The 14,006-nt window shown below is 31.9% G+C and overlaps 1 protein-coding gene across 6 annotated transcripts in view; it reads right to left on the bottom strand.

The window, feature by feature from the left end:
* Nucleotides 1-14,006, bottom strand: part of TMEM161B (transmembrane protein 161B) — a 106,301-nt gene that overhangs the window by 76,875 nt on the left and 15,420 nt on the right. For all 6 annotated transcript variants that reach the window (XM_081310618.1, XM_081310620.1, XM_081310621.1 and 3 more), the window contains exon 2: nt 9,597-9,700. In XM_081310618.1, coding sequence (XP_081166744.1) covers nt 9,597-9,700 — 104 coding nt within the window. The remainder of the gene's footprint in view (nt 1-9,596; nt 9,701-14,006) is intronic.

Genomic DNA, 14,006 nt, shown 5'->3' with positions numbered 1-14,006 from the left:
AAGATGCCTTATATAGTATATATTGTTGATTCATTAATATTGAATTCATGGCTAATAGCACTATCCCTCATGTCTGAACAAAGCTTATCTAATCTCTGTAATCACAAGAATAGCATTGTACTGAGTTCTGTGAATACAGCATATTTGCTCCATAAGGCACATCACAGTTTTCTTGTGCCTAGGAATAACTGACAATAAAAGGTTGAGGAACATTTTGAACAATGAAATCACCAACAAAAAGTAAATATTTGAAAAACGAAGCCCCAAATAGACCACTAAAAAAACACCTGTTTACAATATGAGATATGAAACAAGAAGGCAAAGTTGCCTTATTAGATTCCAACTGGGAACATAGGTTAGGGCCAAATTGTGCACCACTCTATATATCCATGGATGACCAGGAAAACTACATCCAAGTATTAATTTGAGGGTTACAAATAAATTTTAGCAAGTGGACAAAATTACAAATATGGAATCCACAGGGGGGAAAAAAGAGGCACACATAAGCAGAAGAAAACTCTATTTACAAAGACTAAAAATAGTTGTTCAGCTTTGGGAACTATAAATTAATAATCTGTGAAAAATTCTTAGTATAGAAAAATTTAGGTTTTGTTTGTCGGTCGGTTTATTAATTTATTTATTTTTACAGTGCTGGGGATTGAACCATCTATAGCCCAATGTTATATTTAGAATGATGAAATATTTTTAAGACCCTTACATTTTGTAAGAACCATTTTCTTTTAAGACATACTCAAGCTTCTTTCATCTTATTTTTATAAACCCATTTTTCTAAAACATATTATGCTTGTTATAGTTTTTACGGGATAATTTAGGGTCATTCTCACTACTAACAATTTTTCAAAGGTGAAATATATGGATTTCAGATACTTTTAGGACTACTTAGTTCTAATTTGTTTACTTATCTATTCATTCATTCATTCATTGGCCATTTATGGAACACCCACTATGCAGCAGGCACTCTGCTAGGCAATGGAGATATAATCATGCCTAATAATGCCAAAGTCCATGCCTTTTTGATGCTTCTCTTCAATCAAGGTAGAATTTAACTAATTTTAAATAATAAAAATTAATTACAAACTGTAATATCAGTGAAAGAACCAAATAAATGGCAACTAGTAACTTAAAAGGATAAGAAAAATGAAGGGAAGCACACATTGCAGGCATGGAATCGCATGTCCAAAAGCACAGTTGTGATAAGACACAATACTACTATAACTAAAAAGCCAATGAGGCAATAGCTTCAGGAAGAAACACAAAAGGGAAGCCAAAGAGATAGGAAAGGAAATAGATCATGCAAAGCCTTATAGGTCACAGTCATTGTATGAAGTTTAGATTTTTTGCTAAAATAATAGTCTCAAAGTGGGGGAAAGAAATAATTAAATTTATATTTTAAGCCCCTTTGCTGCTCAGTAAAATGGAGGGAGGCAATGAAGAATAGCAGGAAGATGTATTTTAGACACCCAAATCAATAGGTCCTGATGAAGGACTTAAGGTAGTGAGTAAAAAAAGAAAGGAATCCAGAATGTTCTCTATATTTCTGATTTGAATAAGATGGTGATACATTCTGTGATATGGAATAGAGGAGGAAGAAACCAGGAACTTGAGTTTAAGTGCCAATGAGACATCAAGTGAAAATATCAGGAAGGCAACTGTATACAGGAATCTAGAGCTCAGAGAGCTGGGATCATTACTTAATTTTAGTATTTAAATACAAGAAAATTAATAAAAATGAACTAAAGAGAAAGTGAAATATGGTAAAAGGCTAAACAGTTAATGAGGAAGTATAGATAACTTTTGTAACAAATGATTACGAAGAGAAACAGAAGTAGACCAGAAACTAAGAATAAATATAAAGGGCCTTAAGTTTTTGAAGAAAGGAGGCAGGCAGGGTTGTAGCTCTTCTTTTTTTGTTGTCGTTCAATGATAGATCTTTAAAAAACAAAACAGTATCTTTGCAAACAGGAATGATCCAATGTAAAATGGAACAACTGATGACCTTGGAATAGATGGAATGGCCAAAGCATCAAAATCTGAGTGAAAGTTATAGGGAAAGAGGCCTAGAGCTTAAATGCATGAATGGGTCTCTGATAGGACACTTCTTCTGCAGGCAAAAACTAAAATATATAAAAACTTTAAAAATACAAATAAAGATGAGGGGTTGTACATGTAACTAGAGTTATAGAATTTTTAGTGTGAACGTGATAGGCTCTGGTTTCAGGTTGAGGCAATTACACACACGTAAGGTTTGAGAAAAGAATTCTAGTTGAAAAAGCTGTCTGAGAAGTAGAACATACACACACTACCAAGTAGCATGCAGTGGCCATAAGACCAGAGGTCATGATTTCGAGGTAAAACCTAAAAGTAAGTTTGCCTGACTTTAAAACAGTCAATGCTTTGTACATAGTTTGATTTTATATCATATAGTTCCCATTTACTGTATTTTGTATTCCTGTCTCAGTTTTTAGTCTTTTCCTTGCTGTTACTCAATAGGCCTATCCTTAGCAAATGACAGCCTACCAGCAACTGTTTGTTGCACTATGCCTTTCAAATATTGGCTTGAAGACAAATGCAACAGTTTATCAGATTTAGAGTTCATGCAGCAGTTAATAACAGCCACAAAAATACAATTAAAGAAAAATGTTTTAATATGTTAAGCAAAAAAAAACACCATGTAAAAATTGTACATACATTTTATCATAACCATAGGGGAAATTATGAGAGAAAAGTGAGAAGGAAATTCAACAAAATTAGCAGTCATTGTCTTTCGGTGATGGGACTATATATCACCTCTTATTTTTATTTTTTTTTAACCAAATTGCCATCTTTTCCTACACTGTAGATATATTAAAAAAAACTTTTAAAAAATAAAGAGATCTCATTAAAACACTGAGACTCTTGCATTTAAGTTAAATATTTTAATTTCAGCATATTTTATGACATTGACCTTGGCTATTCAGTGATTTTTTTCACTTAAGTTTTTAGTTCAGACTGTCAGCCAGTATCTCCAATAATAATGATAATCTGGTATTGCACATTACTAAATTATTAATTTTTCAATAATCATTCTTATATAAACGACTTACATAAAATATTACCAGACCATTATAGCTGTGTTCAATAGCACTGAAAAAAATAGGTGGTGGAAATATAGAATGTACAGACCTAGACTTTATTTGTAAAAGTTAAGCAACAATGTCATTTACAGTAAACTACTTTAGAAATTTAAAATGGAAAACCTACATTTGAACAAATATATAAAAACATACTATTAATAGTGTAAGCTAAAGAATTTTAATATACAAACAGTCATACAAAATTGTATGCCAGGGTATAGTTCACTGTTATGAGTTGAATGTTTGGGTCTTCTCAAATTTCTTTTTGAAATCCAATTCCCAATGTGATGATATTTGGAAGGCAATGTTAGATCATAAAGGTTGAATCTTCATAAATGATATTAGCCCTTTAAAAAAAAAAAAAAAGGCTTGCTCTCTTTCAACCATGTGAGGATATAAAAGTCAGTAGTATGCAACTCAGAAGAGAGACCTCACAAAAATAGACCATGGTAGTCCTGATCTTAGAGATCCAGCTTCCAGAATTTGAGAAACAAATGTCTGTTTTTAATAGGCACTCAGCCTATGGTACTTTGTTACAGTAGCTTGAAATAAGAAGGCAGTAACTAAAGACAATTTCCATTTCTGTTTTAAATTGCCATAATTTGACAAATGAGGGGGAAAAACTGAACAAGAACAAATACAACTTAAAACCTAGACAATCTTTCAGCATAAGTAGGTATTTTATTTTCTATTTTGAGACATTTGTTATACAGAAACATTCCTCTTTTTCACTGGAAATTTTAATAGAGTATCATGATCATTTTGAAATTGGAAGTTAAGACCACTAAGGCAGAAGAGCAAGGACTCAAGCATTCCATAGGGTGATAGCTGAAAATTCAATCTTTCCCTTAGGTCATAGGTCCCACCTACTGTGCATTTGAATAGTAGGTTTCTGTCACCAAAGGGAACTTGCAGACTGTTAGATCAGGCAACATGCAACACAGAACAGGCAAAAAGAATTAGAATGATTGAATATGAAGGTGTTATAACACCCTCTTTCTCCAATATGGGATGAGCCAAAAATCAGAGTAAATTTGACTAAAATATGTTTTTGATGAAGGACATATGAAGGGAAGTAGCAGACCAAAGTGAGAGATTAGGGAAATAAAGGAGTGGAGAAAAATACATGAATTTTTGAGATAAACAATTAGGAAAATGGAAAGCAAGTTCAGCAAGGAGGCTATTATGAAGAAAAAGCAAATCCTACTCCTCATGCAAAACCCACTATTCAAATGTACAAAGAATGTAACCTATCACTTACCTCTCCATGAAATGAGGAGCCAAGCAAACTTCAAAACAAAAAGTAACTTTTAATTACAATAGAAAGTTAAGAATACTTTGGCTACAAATCAGTAGCCACCATGAAGAACACTTAGGCAAAATGTGTTACTTATGTGAGGAAAAGTTGTTCATATTAAAGATACAGAGAAAGCAACTTAAGATTTTCTTCCCTATGGGAAGAAAGGAGAAACACTCTAAAAGCATTAGACTCTTCAGACTGAGTGGGTTTTTGTTTGTTTGTTTTGGTACTTGGGGATTGAACCAAGGACGCTTTACCACTGAGCTACATCCACAGCCCTTTTTATTTTTTGAGATAGGGTCTCACTAAGTTTTTGAGGCTGGCCTTGAACTTGTGGCCCTCTTACCTGAGTCCTCTGAATCACTGGCATTACAGGTACGTGAGTTTTTCCAGGTAATAACACATACCGTGGGTTATTGGCCAAAGAGATCTAACTACACAGTTCTTGCTCAAGTAGGAAACCCTTCAACAAAGTCTGACAATTATAAAAAGACATGTAAGAAAAGGAGAACTAATAATATTTTCCAATACAGGTTGAGTATCTCTTATCTGAAAGTATTCAGAGTTCAGATTTGGGGAGTATATGCATTACACACAATGAGATATCTTGGGGACAGGACCCAAGTCTAAGCATGAAATTCATTTGTTTCCATATACACAAAGCCTGAAAGTAATTTTATATAATATTTTTAGTGCACCTGCATTTTGATTGTACATGACATCACAGGTGTTGAATTTTCCATTTCATCAGTCAAAATAGTTTCAAATTTTAGATTGCTGCAGGGGATTTGGGATTTTTAAGTTAGGCATACTCAATCTGTGTTTTCCTATTTTAAAAAACCTGAAAGGATGAAATACAAAATATTTTTAATTTAGTAACATGGGATAAATTTAATGCCAAATGATGAGGTGAGGGGTACAGATTGAGCAACACGTAATATTTCTTAAGCTCTACTTCATATTTAATAGGTTTTTAGTAATCAAAATCAATGTTGATGTGTTTTTGAATTTAGTTAAAATAAAAGCTAAGTAGCCAAAGAATGACCATAAGAATACAGTAAGTAAAGAGAATTCTCATAACACCTATAACCTGAAGGATATATTCTAAAAGGTAAAGTAGACATAGGAGAAAATGTAAAAAGAAGATTATAATCTTAAATAAATTACTCTGTTAAGACTTATTTCCTGAAATTTAAAACTTAGTTTGTATGACAATTCCAGGATAAGATGTGGAGTGGATAACAGCCATAAATCAAATAAATACAGTAGTCTCTCATTTACCCTCAGGGGATATATTCAAAGACAAACCCTCATACCTTGTAGATGCTTGAAACCAGAGATAGTGCCAAACCCTATATATGCTAACTTTTTCCTGTACATATATACTTATTGATAACTTATAAATTAGGCATAATAAAAGACCAACAATAACTAATAATAGAACAGTTATAACAAAATATTGTAATAAAATTTATGTTAATGTGGTCTGTCAAAATGTCTTATTGTACTGTACTTACCTTCTTGTGATGACATGTGTAAAATAACACAATGCCTACATGATGAGATGGAGTGAATGTCATAGGCATTGTAACATATGATGCAAGGGTGACTTGAATATGGCACTTCAATACCACGAGAGTAGATCTGATTTCGAGATGGCTACTAACTGACTAACAAGCAGAGAGCTTGTAGAGATGCTAGACAAAGGGATGATTTACATCCCAGGTAGGAAGAACATGAGATTTCATCACACTAGTCAGAATGGTGCACAATTTTAAATTATAAATTATTTATTTCTGAATTTTCCATTTAATATTATCAGACCACAGTTAACTGCAGGTAACTGAAATAGTAGAAAGTCAAATGGCAGGTAAGGGGAACTACTACATTAGACTATGAATCAAACTTCTTGGGGAAGAGATCTGGATTTGTTTCATTTCTCAGTAAAGAGACTTGAGTAAATCATTTAAAATTGTTTCCTCATTTGTAAAAAAACAGAGATAATATCACCCATTGCAAAAAAGAAGACACTCATCAACTTTTTTTTACTTCTGGGTACAATAAAGACAACATTTCCCTGTTCCCCTGCCCTTTAGTTAAAACTAGTCAAAGAATCTCAGCCTACTGAATGTGGGCAGAAATGCTGAATATATTTCTAAGCTCAATACTGCAGAATCTCCTGAAAGATCCATAGCCCTCTCTGTTTACTTGCCAACTGGCATAGCATCTAATAGAGGACTCCAAGGTCACAGGAGGAACAGAAGAGCCCCAAGATAGAGAAAGCTAGAATCCCTAAGTCACCCCTGGAAGGATAACTGAATCCTTAAATAATTCTTCTGTAAAAGATCTACCTGGAGAGATGCTCAACCCCTTTGAATCCCCATTTGACCCTGATCCCTTTCTAAAGAAAATAAGTAAGAAATTGATATTAACAGATAATAACTGATGTTAATTTCATACAGAGATTTTGGAGGTCATGACATACCCCAATGCATTCCCCCCCTACTTAGCTAAGAGTATACAGATTTAAGTGAGATAAAAGATTTTTTAAAATTTCATCAATATAATTTTATACAAATATAAAGGTGATATAATGAAATTAAACTAGGCTAAAGACTACACAGTATTTTTAATAAAAGTTAAAATTTAGTTTAAAAGCAATATATAAATGTTATTTAACACAAGCTAGAAAATAAATTATTTAGATTGCTAATTTATACAAAAACTGCTTATTTCTTTCAGTGTAATCGCTTACTCCTTCAAGGTATTGACTAATTCAGGAAATAGGCTACTCATAAAGTTAATATACTGAACATGTGTACCTTTAAACTCTCCATTTTAAAGGGACAGAAATTAATATGATACCAAAGAGAAGTTATAACTTTTAAGAAAATTATGAACTATTTATTTACAATTTGAGTTTGTTACCTGTGTTATAAGTAAGTATCAAAACAATATATACAGAAACTAATAACAAATTTATTTGTTATTAGTTGAGAACTTAAGTAGTTCTATTCAATATAGTCACTCCCAAACCATTCTACACTATTCAGTTTTTAAAAAGTCCTCACAAGTCTCTCCCTTTAAGCATTTTACAGATCTTAAAGACTATCCTTAAATTTCTCTTTTCTCAACTCAACTGCTCAGAAGGTTTAAAATGGAAATTCTCATTTCTGGTTAACAGTCTTCTTACATGGGCAACCAAACTGAGAGATTTTTAGATTTTTTTCAATACAATTAAAACATTATAATTTCATATTATAAAAGGTTGTAAAAACCTCTTTTATATAAACTTATCAAATAGTAAAACCCACAATTTTATTCAACTGAGTCAGTTGATAACACTAAGCAAGTTAGTTTTCATTACTTCAAAATTTCAGTACTAACACTGAAGAAAAAGGGTAGATGACCTTAAAAACACAAAACTGTGAAGAAATGAAACTAACAATAACAGAAAAGTCACCATTATTAGAATATCTTGATATCCATGAAAGCTGATTTGGCATTAAAGATGGCATTAATACAAAAGGTAATCTGTTTATAAAAGTATCTTAAGATCATGAAGAAAATCAACTTCATGTTTACCTTTGAAGACTGAATTACCCATCAAGTTATGTATATAATCTTATGACACATTATTGTTAAAAGCAAAGCTTTTAAATATAATACATTATTCCAATATTAACAAAATAATCAGATTTTGATCTCTAAGTTTTAGTTTTTCCTAGTAAGTTTTACAGAAACAAATGGAAAGCAGAACACGTAAGAACAAAACTGCTAAGTTCTTTATAGCTAAAAGAGATCTAGAAGCCTCACTGGACCACAAGAATATAGTTTAGAAATGTGCAATTCTCAGAAGAAAAGCTAACTTAATGTAGTTTTATATCCTTTACAAACTCAGATTCTATTTACTTAGAATTAATGATAATTTGCACAGCTGATATTACTGATAGTTCTACTGAAAATCATTTTGATAAGCAAAGTAAACATGATGACATAGGCATATTAAAAATACATAGTAAATATCTAGTTAGATGATTTTCACTTATAAAGTAGGTCAAACAGAGGCATTCAACTTTACCCAAACTTTAGTTAATATTTATTTTCCTAATATACACTAGGAAACACCTGTTATTTCATACATTAATCATACATACACAGGTTACAATGTTCCAAAAAAATTTATAGCAGTTTAAGTATTTTTCCATATTTGAACATCAATGAGACAAATACAAAAATAAAGAACGTAAATAATTAAAAATCAAAAATAAATTCTATGAAGGAAATTAAGGTTTGTTAATGGAAAGGCTCTGAATTAAATAAAGGCATATTCCTCTTGCAGTATATGAAATCATTAGTAGGAGAGTTATCCATTATTTTCTAACTTTAAAGGGTCTGAACAAAAGAAAATGGACACTCAAGGTAGTAACAGAATTTGACTATTCATTAGAAATGATTAATTAAAGTAGACACAGGATCAAATTTATCACTTACCTCTCACAATTACATGGGATTTTGGCATGCATTTCTGTTTTCAGACATTTTGCTTTTGTCTAAACTGTATCACTCTTAGTTAACTCCTTTTCTTTTAATCTTATTATTTTATTGTACATATTTTAGCAAAGCAACTTAGTTCTTTTGTGGAAAGAATAGAGACAGTAGACAGCTTTCAGTTCAGTAGATAAAATTAAACTCCCACAATGCAACTTCTTACTTTCCTTGATGAATTAGTTTAAAATTCTTTGCAGTAAAACAAACTAACTCTCATAATAAACTCTCAATTGAGTAAACAACAACAGGACACATACTTTTGAATATTTTTTCCCAATAGATGGTAAAAATATTTAAACATTTTGATTTCTAATTTCTCATCTTCTTGTTACCAACTTTTAAAAAGTTAACTAGAAAATATGCATGGTATTCTTAGTGGCCAGCCATTCAGCAGACAAAAGAAAAGGGGAGTGGGATGGATTACTGAACTCTTATCCATGACCCTATTACCTTTGTGATATATAACAACTAATATATGAAATAAGAGTAACTGCTAAATTTTCTCATGACCTTCCTTTGTTATACTTTTAGAAAAAGGAATTAGTACTTCTAGAAATCTTGTAAACTAGAAATCAAAAGTGCCAGTCACAATCAGCCTACCCTTGCCTTACCTGCCATTACAGAGTAGCCATCGAGCAAGAGAATAGTGAGGTATAATCTTCTGCATGACACTGGCCATCACCATGGTAACAACCAGCTGTATACCTATCACACCCTGTGTAAAAAACAAACACATTTAACAATGAATGAATTTAGATTTGGGAATGCTGCTGGAAAATTTGTTGTACATTTTGAAAAGTACATTTTAAGAAAAATGAGTTAACTATTGAAATACATCATTATTCTGGCATTTAGGTATTCAAGACTAGTACTTAAACTTAAAATACAGTATGTGGTCTCATCTCAGTCCTCTACGAGTTTCCCAGAGTGTCACATCCATGTGAATAAGTCAAATGAAGAAGCATATTCAAAATCTATTCCCAGGAAATGTTCTATATAAATTAAGGGTATCAGGACTGGGGTTATGGCTCAGTGGTAGAGTGCCTGCCTAGCATGTGTGAGGCCCTGGGTTTGATTCTCAGCACCACATTAAAACAACAACAACAACAACAACAAAAAACACATATTAAAAGAAAAAAGATTAAGGGAATAAAATCATGGCATTTGTAGGTAAATGGATGGCACTGGAGAAGATAATGCTAAGTGAAGTCAGCCAATCCCAAAAAAACAAATGCCGAATGTTTTCTGATATAAGGAGGCTGACTCATAGTGGTGTAGGGAGGGGGAGCATGGGAGGATTAGATGAATTCTAGATAGAGAAGAGGCATGGAAGTAAAAGGGAGGGGGCAGGGGATTAGCAAGGGCAGTAGAATGTGATGGATAACATTATCCAAAGTACATGTATGAAGACTCTAATTGTGTGTCAACATACTTTATATATAAACAGAGATATGAAAAATTTGTGGTATATGTAATAAGAATTGTAATGCAAAAAAACCCCCCCAAAACAAAGTACATGTATAAAAGCATAAATACTCTACACAAAGATATGAAAAATTGTACTCTATATGTTTAATAAGAATTGTAATGCATTCCACTTTCATGTATTTAAAAAAATAAAATCAATAAAACTAAAAAAAAATTAAAGGTATCAAATTGAAGTGAAAATAGTGATTTCTCCATTTTTCTCTAATTTACTCAACATACTTAAAATATTAATTTGGCAAACTTTAAATATGTGCCTGACATAGTAGCACACCTGTAATCCAGTAGCTCTGGTAGCTGAGGCAAGAGGATTAAAAATTCAAAGCCAGCCTCAGCAACTTAGTAAGGCCCTAAGCAACTGAACAAGACTGTCTCAAAATATTTAAAAAGATGGGGCTCAGTGGTTAAGCACCACTGGGTTCAACCTCTGGTACAAAAAAAAAAAAAAAAGTAAAAGTATTATATATTTTTTTAAATTTTTTAACTCTACATTGGTAGCAGATGATTAAGAGTACCCACTATATTAAGTATGATGGCAACCCTGGCCTGAAAATTACTAAAAAAGAAAGCTGAACTCATACTGTCTTTACCTACTTACAGTGAGTAGCTCTTTTAATAATGTTCAACAATTCTTTTACTTTTCTCCCATCAATCCCTTCATTATCTATTAGTTGTGTGATTTGGGGTATGTTATTCAAATATTCTGCATCTGTTTCCGCTTCTATAAGGCAGAATTAATAAATCAAACTACCTAATCAAAGTATGATATAAACTGTGCCTTGTACAAACTAAGTAATAAATACAAGTAATAAATACATGTTAGTACTATCTGTCATTGTTTATTGTAGTTGTTACCACTACTATACTAGAAGAAAAATGTCAATAAAAAAGTCTTTCAAAGAACATAACTAATCTTCCAAGTTATAAAAGATTTTATACCAAAAATTTTTTTTTAAAAAATCTAATTTCTACATAAAGAAATAATATACACAAAATCAGAAGACTAACAGGGAAAAAATAGAGGTGGCTCTATCATGGGGGATAACATATTAGCTATTATAGATTTCTGGTAAATTACTAGTAAAAGGCCAATCACTTATCAGAAAAGACTCTTTAAGGTCATCTAGTGCAATCTCTTACAGACATATAATATTTTATTAGAGAGTAGGTATTTCTGCTATTAAATAGCAGAAAGCATATCTTAGTCACATTCACTAAATATCACAGCTATTAAATGACATTTCAGAAAGTCTGATCTAGAAGATATATATTATGGCAAGTGATAAACTAAAGGGGAATATCTTACCCACTCTTTTCCCTTCCTTCAAATCACGAAACATAGTGAGATGATACTAATAGACCCACTATTAAAGATGTAAACCATATTAAGGCAAAAACTAACAAAAATCAGAAAACTGAAATGACGAAAATTAGCAATATCTATTATGTTTCTAATAATCCAGACCAGAAACAATGATGCTTTAAACTGTATCCATATCTTTGGTATCCAGAAAGGAAATACATTCTAGAGATATGGTTAAAGAATTCAAGAGACTGACCAAATATGGAGACAAAGGATGAATTAAAGAGACTTATCACAAAGAAAGGTAGGCACCACAGTATAGCTGGTACATTTTTAGTGTTGTAATTAACATGTAACTAAAAAGTATGCAATGCCAAAATGTAACCTTGCTCTGTTGCTTTATTTTATATGCCATTTTTAAGTGAAGCTTTTTAAGTGAAGCTGAATTTTAAGTGAAGCTGAAAGTAACTTACCAAAACTTCACCTGTGTACTATGCTAATAAATAAATATATTATTATATAATAGAAATATTCCAAACTTCTACATATCGTTATGTTACTCAGGCTTGCCTCAAACTTGCAATCCTCCTGCCTCAGCCTCATAAGTAGTTGGGATTATAGGCATGCATCACCACAGTGGCCAATATATTATTAATATTGAACCTGAATCAACATTTAAGACATTAACATGAAATACACACAGTATACACATCAAGGATTAACATACTAAAGTACAGTCTCTAATTAGTTAAAAGGCCATTTAAAATTCAAAAAGAATTCTAATGACCTGTCTTAACTGCCCAAGGTTGCCTTTGCCATTCATGTACATTTGAGTTTACAAAAAAGCAGAATCTGAAATGTTTAAAGATCAAATTTCCTGAGTATTTTTGTTACTTTAAAATAAAGGAAAATGCTTAAGTCAATTTTACCATAAACTTAAAACATAAATTTAATAATAGAAAATTGCTAAACTGAGATTCTGTGACGCTACAAAGTCCATCAAATTTGAAGTCTCAAAGCACACAACCATATGGGTCATTGACTCAAGTAGCCTTAATGGTTTTATTAAGGCTTGAAAACAATAACTTGACCAAAGAGATGGTTTCTGTCTGGATTCATTGCCCCTAGGTTCTGACTCTTGATAACTGGGACTGGGAAAAGTCATTTATGAAATAGCCCATAAGGACCCAAGAAGGGTGAAACACTGGGGTAACTTAGGTTTCAACCTTTCCACATCTATTAACCTGAGGCCATGAAGAGCAAGAAAGTTATTTGCCCTTAGTGTCTAGAAGAATGATCATTTCAATTTTTGTCAGTAATAGTTTCTGAGTAAGTTTAAAAAATTCTTCCCAATAAAAATTAAACATTTCTCCAAGAAATGAAATATACCAAATAACAGTTTTTTCCTGGTTTGTCAAAACTTAAAATAAAACCTCAAAACTTAAATATAAATGGTGCAATTTTAAATTTCACGCTTTGAATGTGTCAACCTCAGTGGAGTTGACATTTTGTTATGTTTCATTAAACTAGCTCTCCTGTTGACAAACAGATTGAAATAAAGCATTGTTTACCATTAGAAAGCATATTTGCATGTAAATTTGGGACTCAGACCAACCCAAATGGTTTCAATTATCATCTCTCTGAATAAGTTGGAAGGGAGATAAAAGAAAAAGAATGTTATCTAATGTCCTTCCTACTTTTTGTTTTCTTGATTTTTTACATGTTTTAGTGACAGCTAGATATGTTGAGACAGACTTCTTAGACATGCTCAAATAATTTTTACTACAAAAGAAGATGTAAACTTTGTCATTTCAATCTAGGTTCACATAAATCTTAAGAGTGCATACTTTAAATATTTAAACAAATAATCCCTGAACAATTTACAAATGAGGTAAAGGGGATTCAAACAACCAAGATCATAAAACTACCCAGTTAGGGTAATCTGGAACCCAAACACTTAATGTCCAGCTTAATGCTTTTCCCACTAAAGTCTAATCTAGTGCATTTAATGATCACCATTGAGGAACAAACTACATGCATGGGCCATAGATCACTAGCAACATGGAGAAAGTGCATGGTCCTTGCCATCAATGAGTAGCCAGTCCACTGGGATAGTAAATAGAATATTATATAGCCAAGTTATGAGAAGATAGGAAGTCTATGATAACACAGCAAAAAGAGAAAAATTATTGCGGGCAAAAAAATGTGAAAGTTTTTTTTTGTTTGGAAGGTA

Source organism: Spermophilus citellus (assembly GCF_964194105.1).
Source record: "Spermophilus citellus genome assembly, chromosome: 1".
Taxonomy (NCBI): domain Eukaryota; kingdom Metazoa; phylum Chordata; class Mammalia; order Rodentia; family Sciuridae; genus Spermophilus; species Spermophilus citellus.
The sequence above is the reverse complement of the archived record's forward strand: the minus strand, read 5'-3'. Positions and strand labels throughout refer to the sequence as shown.